Below are 13,036 nucleotides of genomic sequence, written 5' to 3'. Positions count from 1 at the left end.
TACCCATGCATGATCACGTTTTCCTACTACACTTAAAAATCTGTTTTTCTCATGTCATTTATTTTAATAACCAAATCTGGTTTTAACATTCCTTATATATTGAGCAAATAGGACACCGTTTCTGTTTAAAAACACATTCCCATGAAAATCGTGTTTTTTGTGTTTCGTGTTCTTGTGGCACTCCTGAAGAGATGATCCAACTGCTTTCACTTCTGCCTCCCAGGCTCAGTTCATCAAAATCAAACAAACCTTACCCCATAGTTGACACATGAGCTACAGCTGGCTTTGAAGTCACTACTTGCTAAAGATATGTTCTCACCTGGGAGCAGCATCTAGAGAGATAAAAGAGAGTTTTGGGTTTCACGAGTTTAAAGATCCGAAGCTTCTTCGTAAATGAATAGTCATGAAGAGTCTTCTTTGGGAAGTGCGTACGCAGCTGGAGTTGATCACGTAACACTACGTAACCTGCCGCAGAATAGTGCGTCGAGATTGCCACTTGGGACGATCCCCTGTCTTCCTCTTCGTTCCTATCTTCATTGAATTGTCCAGAAGGGATACGACGGTGCAATGGACGGTCGCGGTTACGGTTCTAGTGAGTATATTCGGCTAAATAATAGTCATTATGCACTTTTACGGATGGCTAAGCGAGAAACGTTACCGCATTGCGTTAGCGCAGAGCTAAGCTAGCAATCAATCCTGTTAGCTAACATTTCTGCTGACTTAGCTTGATGGAAGCACGTAACTCTCATTAATGGCTGATTTTCTGGTTTTTTTTCTTTTATTTTGCTGGTTTATTAAAATAGTACTTTGTTGTTCATATTTTATAGTATATTTTCCGTGAAATGAAAGGCCTGCTAGCGAAAACCGAAGAGGGGTTGCGCCTCGGCAAAGAAAGGTGGCGTTAAACTTAAGATGCTAACGCGCGTAGCCCATTGTTGCTGTTCATTCTCTGCGGAAGTTCGTTGGCACAATAATGCCAAAATAGAATGGCATGTTTTACATGTATTGATTGTTTATTGTTGGTTGAATATTAATCTTGAGGGTTATTAATTCTCTGGGAAGAAAGCCGAGCTGTTGTTGTTGCAGACAGACAGTAGACCAGAAGGCTAGTAAATCGGCTAGAACGCATCTCTTGTTCACGATTTATTGATTGATTGATTGCCGTTTCGAGAAGTTATACTTGAGTGTCTAAATAAACTTGTTTAATTTAATATAGATAGCATTGTTTGTACCTGTGAATTGTCACCTGTAAAGATTGTTTCCTTTGCAGGTTACTCCAGCTGGGGAAGTGGAGGTCTGGGCAGTAGAGGTAAGAAATGTAAATCATTTAAATTTGATAGACTAAAGTAGCACTATTTCCTACACTATACTGCAATATGCCTGTTTTATACTATTAAGATTAAATTTAGAGGGTCAAGCTATTATGCAGTTGACTTGACCCACAGTTTCTGTTCTAGAAACAAAAAGTAAAGAAGTAAAATCAATAAGAGTAAATTTAGACTCTTGTTTGATAATGCTACAAAATGCACCTTAAAGTCCCACTCCAATCATCTTTAAAGTTTTTTCCAGTGTTATTATTTTTATTTTATTTTTTTTAAATTAGGATTATGCTGGTTTTAACTCAAATAAAATAAAATAAAAACCTGTGTCCTTTTCCTAGTAGTTAATTTACCCCTGAGTTGTGGGCGGGACTATTGGCGTGGAGTAAGCCCATTCCCTTCCCCATCATCCGTTTGTTTACATGCTCAACACTGTACCGTTTTGAGCTACATGCCAGCTCAGATGAGGAAAACCAGGAAATGGATGAGGATGCATATGAATGGAGCGGAGCAGGGAGCTTGTGGGATGGTGATTGTAGCTTCTGCTCACTGCTACAAACCTTTTTAAACTGTCATTTTTCCTCTTCTCCTGATTAAAAAACTAAAAACTAAATAAGGAAATACACAGAAATGTACTTTCAAGCTTTATTATTTTGTTACTTTATCAAAAGGAAGTATAAGCTGGTTCCAGCAAGCAAACTCTAGCAAGCAAAACTCAATGTTTTTATGAAGATACATTTCTGCTGAAAATCACTGACTATACTGGTTTAAGTCCATCTTTGCAATGAGTTAATAATTTCCGGTGATGTTGGCAGGAAAAAGATTTCTTGATGCATTTATTTAATTTTGAAAGATTCAGGTGGCTTTGAATCGTATGGGGGAGGTTATAAGGACTCCATGTCTGGCTCCGGGGGCTTTGGAGGAGGCAGCCATATGAAACGAGGAATCTCTGGTGGATCTCCGCTTTCATCTGGAGGCACACATGCGGATGCAGTCATTGCCAAGATTAACCATCGCCTGGACATGCTCAGTCAGTTCGAAGGAGGATTTAAGGGGCCCCGGGGAGATGGGTAATTTCACTTCTTTATCTGCTTCATTCCATCTCCATCAGATATCGTTTTTACACATCCATCCCATAAAACATTCACTTTGTATTCAAATTTAGCAAAACACTTTTGGAAAATTTAATATATAATCATGATAACCCCCAACTAAGTTTTAATCATATTCTGGGATGCTTTTAATTATCAAAAAACAATCAGTTCTTGTCTTATATGTGGATTGTAGGGGTAGTATGGAATTGATTTAAATATCAGAATAAAGACTGCTACATGGACCAGGAACCCTACTTTTGATAAAAAGTTAAGAGTGGTAAGTTAAGTTTTAGCTTTCTGCCCCTCAGGGAACATATTAATTGATTTCCATTAGGCATGTCCTGATCAAGTTTTTTATGTGGCCCCAATCCAATTCAGAGTAATTTGATTTTAAATATCTGTAAATATTGGATTTTCTGATACCAGGTTCCGTTCCGATACTTTTATAACACAAATGAAATAAACAGATCCAGGTTTTCCCTGATTTGATCTTAACCTTCTTTTGTCATTTAACACTTAAACAGGGCACTTCTGTGAAGTAGCTTGAACAATTAAGTAAAAATAGTGCTGGTAAAAATAGTCTGTCATAATGTCTCAAAAATGTTTTTGAGACATTATGGTTTTTAAATATCACCTGTTCCCAGAGCACGTTGTAGACGGTCTCTTAGCAGCTGTCTTACTGTCTCTTTCAGCACCATGGAGAGAACAATTTTTCATAAACAAAGAAACAAAAATCTGATCTTTTTTAATTTGAAATGACTTTGTAGGTCTTTGTTTGCGTTAATACAAACCAATTGAGATTCTCGCTGTCCGTTTTAAATATATGTGAAAAGAGTTATTGAGCCTGGAAGTTCGACTGTAGCAACCTGTTTTTGGTCGCTTCAAAATAGGGCCAGATTCTGCTGCGTTTTATGGCAGTAAAATGTTGTGATCTGTTCATGATATGCAGACTTCTACTAGAGCATTTACCTATAATAATAATCTTAAAATATATATATATAGCGCTTGTCATAATAAAGAGAATAAAATAAATATCCGATCCCTCCGATTCAGCTTGAGTCTAACACTAGGTGATCGGGCCTGATTTCTGATCACATCTCTAATTTCAATAAAGGATGGAATAGAAGCCTTGCTCAAGGGCTGCATTTTAACTTGGCATTTCAGAAAACAGAAGGAAAAACTTCTTTCTGCTATCACTGTTTCTAAGAGCTTTGATGGGGTGATGAGCATTTGTCCTGAAAGCTTAAGCATTATAAAAGGCTTCTTCAGGTGTCATTGTTGAACACATTTCATGGTAAAACACAATGACATCCATCCGTGCCCATGTTGCCCGGTTCATCTTTCAACCAGCTCTCCTCAAGCATTGCTTTTATTTTGCCTTGTGTGCGTTTCCTCACGTTTGTCCCATCCTCCATGTGACCTAACCTATGTTGGCTTTAGGTTGCTCAAGAGCGATGAGTGTACTGGTGCTAGCCCAGTAATGCTTTAGAAAGCCAAAATGTTGATTGAAGGCTGTTGTTTCTGAAATGTCCATATTGTACATCATCAGTTTAGTTTATTTCACCTGATACTCCTATCCTGTGAGTGCTGGGACATGTTCATGTCTGTTCACCGTTCACCAGCCAACCTTTTGAAGATAGAACTTGATTTACATGAATTCCCTCCCTAAGACTTCAATTGTTTCTGTAAATAATGAGGACAACCTTGTATTGCTTCATAAAAACTACAAACAAATCCTTGTTGTAGCTCAGATGTTTGTAATCTGTGGTTATGAACTCTGGAACTCAGAAAAAGCAAAGGAATGAAGAGAAAGAAGTGCAGGTGGAGAAACCCCAAACTGGTTACCCTCCCTTGCTCTTTGCTCTTCTCTGTCAACCCTCTCCCTCCCTCCCGCAGGTTTGACCAGTACGAGTCCTTCGACTCGCGCACATCTGCTCTCCCCTCCCGAGATCTCTACAGATCTGGTGGCAGTAGCTTTGGTTTTGGGGATGTCCGTGGAGACAGCATGCTGTTGAATCAGCAAGGAGGCTCGACCTTCGGAGGGGGAATGGGGCTGGGAGGAGGAGGAGGAGGCTTTGACAGCCCTTCCTCTGCCTATGGTGTCGCCAAAATGCGACAGAATATGAGGGAGTCCTTCGCCAGTGGCCAAGGAGGAGGTTCTGGAGGTGGAGGATGGGTTGGAGCAAACCGACGTTCCCCCAGAAGGGGTGGAAGTGCTGGGGGTCGAGGAGGGTTTGGGGGCCGCAGGTCTGACCCCACTCCATTAGGTGGAGGTTTGCGGGGAAGTGGCAGCGGTGTTCAGTCCCATGGCGGCTACTCTCCAGGAGGTGGTAGAGGAAAGCTCCCATCCCTCCTGTCCAACCGCATGTACCCTGAGAGCGGGGGCTTCCAGGGTTCTGCTGCAGGGCCTCACGACTTTCCTGGGAGGCATTTTGGAGGGGGCCCAAGGGCTGGCCGCCAACGAGGCCGCAAGAGACCCCTCAACAAAGTAAGTAACTCCAGCCAAATGAAACCTCAGACCCCGGGCAGCAATTATCCCCGTTTTCATTCCCTCCTTTTCTTATACCTGAAACAACAGGCAGGTCAGTCTAAACTCCCTGTTCGTGCCCTTTACCATTAAAAACAAAACAGCCAAATAGGTTAAGAACAATATCTGCTGCACTACAGTTCCATTAAGCCCTCGATTTATTTGGGCTGAAATCACCCGTGGAAGTGCAGTTTTTCTGAGTAAAGCTGAAACACTCCATCCTGTTTTGGGTGAATGATTCAAAGAAAATTTCCCCCAAATTTTCTATTTCTCCAGTTTTTATCAGCTTATGATAGTTGGAATGATTTGATATTTTAATCATCAAAGTTAAAAGCATGTCTATTAAAAATTTAGTGCAATATTTAAATAAGAAAATTTATTGAAGTCAAACGCGAATAAAGACTGAAACTTCTTACTGCCAGAGGTTTAGTTCCACGCTCCAGGTTTAACTTTTGAACGTAGAAATGTATGATTTTGAACTGCAAGTTTGATCATTCTAAGTACAAATTTGATTACTACTTTACTGTAGCAGGTGAAACCGCAGGGCAACTTTCAGAAGAAGAGAAAGAATCCAGCAGAAGCTGATGAGCCAGAGTCAAAGATGAACAGGAAAGAGGATGAAGGGACGGAAACGACACCAGGTGCTTTCTTTGATTCGGCAGCTGCACAACCTCATGAAGCAGCGTCCTCACTGTTCTGATGTTCATGTCATCTGTTCCAGCAGAAGAACCAGAAAAAGCTGATGATGACAAAGCAGAGACGGCAGCCGATGTGAGTTGGCAAATAATTCAATGTTTTTTTTATAGCTTAACATTTGTTTTTGTTTTTTAATTACCTGTCTTCTTTTGTTTTTTACAGGAGACGCAACCCACTGAAGGAGAAGATGTCGGTAGGTTTCACACTGCATCCTTGGACTTTTGTTGGCTTGTGTAAAATATTGGGTATTCCTAACGTGCTTTTGTGATGCTCAGCTGCTCCCAAACAGGAGGAAATGACAAAGCCTCATGGAAAACAGAGCCAAGGACAGGAGAAGTCAAAAAACAGGAAGAGAAGAGGATTCTTGGAAAGGTGAGGTGACCCTTAACCTTTGAAATTCATCTGCTGTCCTTATTGATTTTAGAACCATTCTTACCTTTAACAAGTTCTTGGAACAACTTATGGTGGGAATTTAATAAAAGACTATTTTTTGTTGTTTGTATTTGTTCCCTTAGAGTGATGTTTGCATGTTCCGTGTGCAAGTTTCGCTCCTTCTACAAAGCCGATATGGAAGTTCATCTTGAAAGTCGCTTTCACAAGGAGCACTTTAAGTTCCTTTCCAGTCAGCTGTCCAAGCCCACCACAGACTTCTTACAGGTGACGGAGCCTCTTTTTCCTTTTTTAGATTTATTTATTAAAAAAAAAAAGATTTTATGCAGAATTTAAAACAAATATTAGTTCCATTTGACTGCGGACTGACAGTTACTATTCTCAAAAGTTTATCTTTATCGATAAGGAAATGATCAAAAGTGACATAATTATGGTTCCAGATCAACACTTGAACAATGTGTGGAATGTGTGAACCATACCCTGCTGTTGAGTAAAATTACAGACAAAAAAGAATTCTGATAAACCCATGAAAAATGCTTTGAATTAAATAATAATTTTGGCTCCATGGCATCAGCGAGCAGCTCTAGCTGTGGCTCAGAACTGATTTGATGCTAGCACATGCAGATTGTTGAATTCACAGCAAATGAAATGTCAGAAAGAGGGTGGCTATTCGCACATAATTTTCGACATGCGATTTGAGCTTCAGGTGCTGTGCAGAGATCTTGCAGCAGCGCGATTTCAGCTGCGCAGCGCAATTTGGAACCCGTCTGAACCAAACCTCCCAACAGTACCCGACCCAGCTACTGTTCTTGTTTTTATTTTTACCCCCACTGGTTGATGCAGGAAAAAGCAAGCCATCATCATAACGAGAGCACAAATGTGGAGAACATATTTGGGACTTAAGTGTAATTTTAAATATGTGCGGCCAACTATAAAATTTAGCATGGCTAGTAGGTGTGTTGCCTTCATTCTTCAAAAATGACTGGCTTGTGCAACTTTCCAGTGGACTTGGAAGCAAGGCAACAGTGGTTGAATGCAGCTGGCATTGAATCCAGCGGACTGTGTTCTGATGATGGGATTTGCAATGAATATTTCACTCAGGATAGATGCTAATACCTTACTTATTAGCTATGATGCTAATATGACGCTGATACGTCATCCGACACCGGTCCCTATGTGTTAAAGTTCTTTTTACAATCTTTATGCTTTGTGGTAAAAATATTCCACACTTTAAATGAGGTGTTGCAAAACATTTACTAAACTGTTAAAGTTAATTATACATTTGTTAAGCTTATAAGCAGTTAAGTAATATGGGCTTTGAAGACGATGGTCTGACTTTAGATATTAATGAACCTTATTAACACTTTCAGGGATTTGCAAGACATCTATAATGCTGACAAATATCTTACTAGAATATTACACATTAATAAGGCCTATTAATTTGTTAAGTTAGTTAATAAAACTTATAGGCTTATTAACACTTAGGCTTAATAAAACCCCAAACAATAATAATACTTCGTAATTTGTTAACAAAGGTTGTTAATTAATCTCAGGGGTTGACATAGCCCAGAAATTTGCACTGGCCCACAGGGCCAGTAGTTTTTGAAAGTTACTGGCCCGACACCGCGCACAGCGAGACCCGCCGCTCCGCAGGTGCTTGCAACTTTAGGGGGGTCCGGGGGCATGCCCCCCCGGAAAATTTTAATATGGTGCAATTTGGTGCATTCTGGTGACATCTAACACTAATTTATACACTTTTCAATGACTAATAATAGAGCATATCAAACTTAAATCTGCTCTAGTCTGTTTCAGATGTTTTGAAGAGAGCGCTGCAGTGTAGTAGTTAACACTAGTTAAGAAGTTTTTATGCTGCTTCTAATCACTGCTATTTCACATTTGTTCCTAATCAATAGTTAAGAAGTTTTATTGACTTTTTTGCTCTGACTGCCTTAAGGTTCTGCTTTTTGTTACTGTTGCAAAGTTACATTTACTTTTTAGTTACTTTAGTTACCTAATTAAATGAAATAATTGAAAAATTAAATACAATTAAATTACTGAGATCATTCAGTTAATTAGAAATACTTACTGCTTACAGTGTTGTAAAGAAAAACAAAATTAAGTAGTTTGACATTATACTCCATTTGAGTCTGAGATTCAGGTATTTTGAGTTGCCTTTGATTCTTTGACATTCAGCTTAAAGCTTAGTGCATACAGTTTCATCTTCAATGCATTCATTAAATATCTTGCTGTCCATAGTACTAATTCCACCCATTACTCCGTCTAACATATTCCTATCTATTCCTGCCATGTCTTCCACATCTCTGACATGCTTCAGTCTCTCTTCAGTGACGGTGTTGGATTTATGATCATCGCGGTGAAAAACCACCAGGGGGCGCGCTGATATGTGTGTCAGTTTAAATATATCTGCATAAAATGTAATAATAACCCACTGGCTTGTTCCTTCGTTGTTGCTGTTTAACATTGTTTAGTATTGAATTGTTACATTCAATAAAGTTTGAAAAAAAAAATTGAGTGAGCGCGTGCCGCGTGGTGCTCGGCAGTGACAGCCCCGCGCGCAGGCGGGAGAGGAGGAGAAGAGTGATAAAAGGTTTCCCATAGAAACCCTTGAAGTCTGAAGACAGGACTAGCAGAAAAAGTGAATTATAAAGACGAGGTAAATCTACACGTTTTCGCAAAATATACTTTATTGAAAAAGGTGAAAAATGCATTAATTGTTAGATATTTTAGTGGCCCGAGCGGACAAGTAAAAAATAAAGTCTTGTGGTCCGTACTGCTCGAAAAACAGGACCGGGCCAGCGGACAAATGGCTATGTCGAGCCCTGAATCTTATTAAGCTTAACACTGGCAAATTTGTTAGGCATCTATAATGCCAATAAACATCAATAGCATCTTAAAACATCCTAATAATAATGCTTGTAAATGTGTTAACTAAGTAATTTAATAAACCTTATTAGACTTATTGTACTAATTAATGTCTTACTAATACCCTAAAAATTGTATCTTAATTTAAAATGTTACCATTACTTCTTATTACATTTGTTAAAAATTGAAAATACTACACGTACATGTCAAAAACTCAAACATTATTTTCATCAGGTTTTCGTCCCAAGCAGCAGCATAGGAAAATGATTTTTTTCTGCTTCTCAAAGAAAAACTGATGAGATTTCAAGAATCTAGTATTTTCCCTCAACTCTTAAAGGCTTTTTTTTGGTTCAGAACAAAAGATAAAAATATAACCTTCATTGCAAAGGTTTGTACATTCAGTATAATCCCAGAAGACGTGGAATTTTTCAAACAAAACAATTAACTGTATTCAGAAACAAGTCTGGATTGCAGTGATTGAGTAAAATGGAGATTTGACACTTCTAAACTGCTGGGTGTTTTATGCTGTACATGAGGAACAACTTTTAAATTTCAACTTTTCCTCTTTCCTTCAGGAGTACCTTATGAACAAGTTTAAGAAAACTGATGAACGGGTCAGCCAGATGGAAAATCACAGTGCTGCTATCTGCCAGATGTACAGAGAACAGGACTTGACCAGGGGTGAGTGCAAACACCCGACTGTTTGAGAGCTGGACCGAGTGAGCATGACGTCACCCATAGAAAGTTACTCGCTTCCAGCTCCAAAGAAATGAAGACAATTAAGTCGCCTTTTTTCGCACTATGGACGCCGCCATCAGATGTTGTCAGTAAACAGTGATTGGTTCGAGTCAGTCTGACTCAACCACTCTCACCAATCAGGAGTGGGCTCGTTGGAAGGCCACACCTCTACCACTGACAGCAGGCTCTGAAGAATCTGTCAAATATTTCCAATGTTTGACAGAAGACCACATACTTCTATTGAGACATCTGATTGGCCAGTTGATAACTTGAATAACTTTGACTACAAAAACAAGTATTTAAAAAAATTAAGCTTACCAAGAACATGTTAAAACGGGAAGCAGATCTAGAATGGTTATTTTGACAAATATACTGAATAGCTGCAGAGGTCTTTGGGATTTTGGCTTCTTGGAGCCAACGGGTACTTCCTGTTTGGAATGCGAGGGGGGGGGGAGTCATTCGGTGCAGTTCTAATATACAGTCAAAGGTACAAATGCTTGTTTTTGTACCAAAACAAAATACTGACAGCATATCCAACACTTTTTGCAGAACTGGGCATGGAGCACTTCATGAGGAAGGTGGAGGCAGCTCACTGTTCAGCGTGTGATGTTTTCATTCCCATGCAGCCCCATCTGATCCAGAAACACATCAAGTCTCATGACCATAACTACAACCGAAAGGTATGTCACATCAAGCCTTTGAAGAGTTTGACAGGAAACCAACTACATAAAAGCATCACTCAGATCAGAAAAAATGCAGAGCAAAAGGATTTACACACAAATGATGTCCAATTAGAAAATTATCATGTTTAGACAGCTATTACAGACCAGCACATAGCTTTTTGGGTGAGTGCTACCTTATAACCACAGTAACTTGTTTCTCTGATATGCAAGAATGCGATTTGTCACATTTCCCCCGAGCGCGGCTAGCCCGCATCTCACCGCTCCCCCCAGAGGATGGGTCAAATGCAGAGAAGGAATTTCCCCATTGTGGGATAAAGTAAAATTACTATTATTATTACATTTTTAAGACTTCTAAAGCTGCATTCACACTGAACGCAAGTCGCACAGCCAATTTACGCATTGGTGGGGCAAATTCTGTCTCGGCATTCCTTTAGACCGTCTACCTGAAGGTACGACGACAGTGACTAACGTTTCTTATTCTTCTGTAAATGTTCAATCTGGAACTGTCCTATTTTAAGGGAATGATGGAACAGTCCAAGCGAGGATGTCTGTCAGTCGCTCGAAGCATTCTTAACCACAAACTGATTGGCAAGAAGCTGGAGAGCTACCTTAAGGTAAGTAGATCCCATCTGGCCTGTCACTGAAGAATGGAAAATGAGGAATCAAGTGAAGTGACATCTGCTTGACAATTCTGAATTATATTTTAAACCCATAGATGAAGACAAACAGTCCACTTTTTGTAGAAAAAAAAGCGATCCGAACCGAAAAAATAAATAAAATAAAGTGAATATGTTTCTTATGTGACCATGGTGTAAGCGGGATAATGGCCTTCAAAGTGTGCATTATCAGAAATAAATGCACTTCGCGGAAGCGTGCAGTAATTTCTGATAATGCACACTTCGTCAGCCATTAACCCTTACATACTCCTGTTAGTTTTCATTAACGAAACTTCAGATATTCGTTTTCTTTCAGGGTGAAAACCCGTTTGTTGGTAACCAGGATGAGCAGGATCCAGAGGACTCCATAGCGAACGAAGCCTCTGAGGTAACCAGTGAGGCAGCAGCTGGTCAGACAGAGGTCAAAGACGAACCTGTGCCTGAGGAAGAGACTGTCAAAGAAGAGATGGAAGAGGTGCAGATAGAACCGCCGGCAGCTACAGCTGCAGACCAAGAAGAAGAACGAGAGGGCAACATGGAGCAGGACGGAGACAAGGAGCTGGAGAATGCAGAAATGGAGGGTTTTGAAGTTGGAGAGGATGAAGATGAGGGATACATAGTACACAATGAGTTCGAGGAAGGGGGGTTCCGGGATCCTGACGAGGAGGAAGCGGGGGCCAATGTTGCCTAAGAAGACAAAGTTAACGCTTTATTTAATGTGCAACTTTTTGACCAGTATTTTGTCTCTTATCACCCCCCCCCCCAAAATCCTTCCTGTCTGCATCTGAGGGCCAGACAAAAACCAGTGAAGTTGTACCACATCAGCAGAACATTATGCAGTTTCAAGTGTAGCTTTGCAAAAGGTTGTCTGAGCAGCGGGGTGACATCTTATCAAAGGGATGCTGCATATCTGCTTTGAGGATGTTCATCCACTACAAAGAGGCCCATCCAGTCCTGCTTTTGCATAAACACATGCAAAAGTCCCTGCCAGGACCAGGCCCTTACTTTGGTTTTTGGGAATAGTGAATGTTTCCAACACTGTTAGTTTTATTGCTAAGATTAAAATTTAGGAATGCAAAAACACGAAGTAAAAGTATTGTCAACATTTACGTGAAAAACACAAATGCATGACTTCCCATCAATTAGTTGTAGATATTTTGGTAGACTCCTTTCTACATCTTAGACTGCCAGGCAAGAGCTCTTGCCTTTGTCTTTAAGTCTGTGTGCACTCTGTTCTTAACTCCAGCTGAAATGTTTGTGTTTAAAGCCATTTGTAAATTCTACTAAAAATGTAACTGTTGGGCCTGATTTCTGTGCCTTTTGTGAAGTGTTGGAAATCTTTAGAAATATTGAAATAATCTGTATTGTCTTAAGCCATTGCTTTCCCTCAGACATGAAACGGTGCCACTGTGTTCATTTGGATACAGTGATGTTTATTGACATGCCCCAAAATATTCCAATAAAGGATGTGGAGAAAATTGTTTTGTATTATTATTGTTTTGCTTGAAATGAGTGGCCGCACAATGTGAACATCATCTGATAACTTTCTGTAAATAACGTGGTTATAATATATCGATCAATATAGAATTTATATAGTTTATATAACTGGATGTCTTGCTGTCAACAAATTTAAAACATTTTAAACAATTATTGATGTTTTTGTCAATTCAGGTAACATAAACTTCACCTAAATGCACTTTTGTTTAAATTATCAATTTAAAATATAGCTTTTAAAGTTTGTTCTTGCTTTTAGTGTCAATCTTTTCTTTTGTCTATTTTAAAATATTAACTATTTTTCAGGATTTCACAGTTCTAACAGCAATCCGACGTGAATACCCTGTCATACCACTAGACGGCGCAGTTGCGTTCTGTTACGTAACGTCACTGGGCTATCAGCTGAACAGTTTTTTTTATTTTTTTTACATTTTGACTTTCGTGTTTAATATTAGGATTTAGGGTTGATTTGATGAAAAACTGCAACAAAAAATTGGGTAAATTGATAAATTTTTACGCATTTCTTTCACAGCAAATATACTGGATGAAGAAGTAA

At 39.4% G+C, this 13,036-nt stretch overlaps 1 protein-coding gene across 3 annotated transcripts; it reads left to right on the top strand.

Annotated features, from left to right (window-relative positions):
* Nucleotides 1-282: 282 nt before the first annotated feature.
* LOC101170651 (A-kinase anchor protein 8-like) lies at nt 283-12,466 on the top strand. 3 transcript variants are annotated; one of them, XM_011478200.3, is made up of 13 exons: nt 283-592; nt 1,271-1,309; nt 2,173-2,389; nt 4,310-4,901; nt 5,470-5,581; nt 5,662-5,711; nt 5,799-5,829; nt 5,912-6,008; nt 6,152-6,293; nt 9,485-9,590; nt 10,197-10,327; nt 10,849-10,944; nt 11,303-12,466. In XM_011478200.3, exons 1-13 carry the CDS (start codon nt 568-570, stop codon nt 11,675-11,677), a joined length of 2,013 nt encoding a protein of 670 aa, XP_011476502.1. In that variant the 5' UTR covers nt 283-567; the 3' UTR covers nt 11,678-12,466. The 3 variants fall into 3 exon arrangements, with proteins under 3 accessions (XP_011476502.1, XP_004066110.1, XP_020560408.1); XM_004066062.4 differs by having other exon boundaries at nt 5,665-5,711; nt 11,303-11,731; XM_020704749.2 differs by having other exon boundaries at nt 351-592; nt 1,271-1,304; nt 2,171-2,389; nt 11,303-11,731.
* The last annotated feature ends 570 nt before the right edge of the window (nt 12,467-13,036 follow it).

The sequence above is a fragment of the Oryzias latipes genome, chromosome 1 (assembly GCF_002234675.1).
Source record: "Oryzias latipes chromosome 1, ASM223467v1".
Taxonomy (NCBI): Eukaryota; Metazoa; Chordata; class Actinopteri; order Beloniformes; family Adrianichthyidae; genus Oryzias; species Oryzias latipes.
The sequence above is the reverse complement of the archived record's forward strand: the minus strand, read 5'-3'. Positions and strand labels throughout refer to the sequence as shown.

Coding starts and splice junctions, on each gene's coding strand:
- LOC101170651 (XM_011478200.3), top strand. CDS start 568: ATGGACGGTCGCGGTTACGGTTCTA. Junction 593..1,270: donor CGGTCGCGGTTACGGTTCTA/GTGAGTATATTC, acceptor TTTCCTTTGCAG/GTTACTCCAGCTGGGGAAGT. Junction 5,582..5,661: donor AGGGACGGAAACGACACCAG/GTGCTTTCTTTG, acceptor CATCTGTTCCAG/CAGAAGAACCAGAAAAAGCT.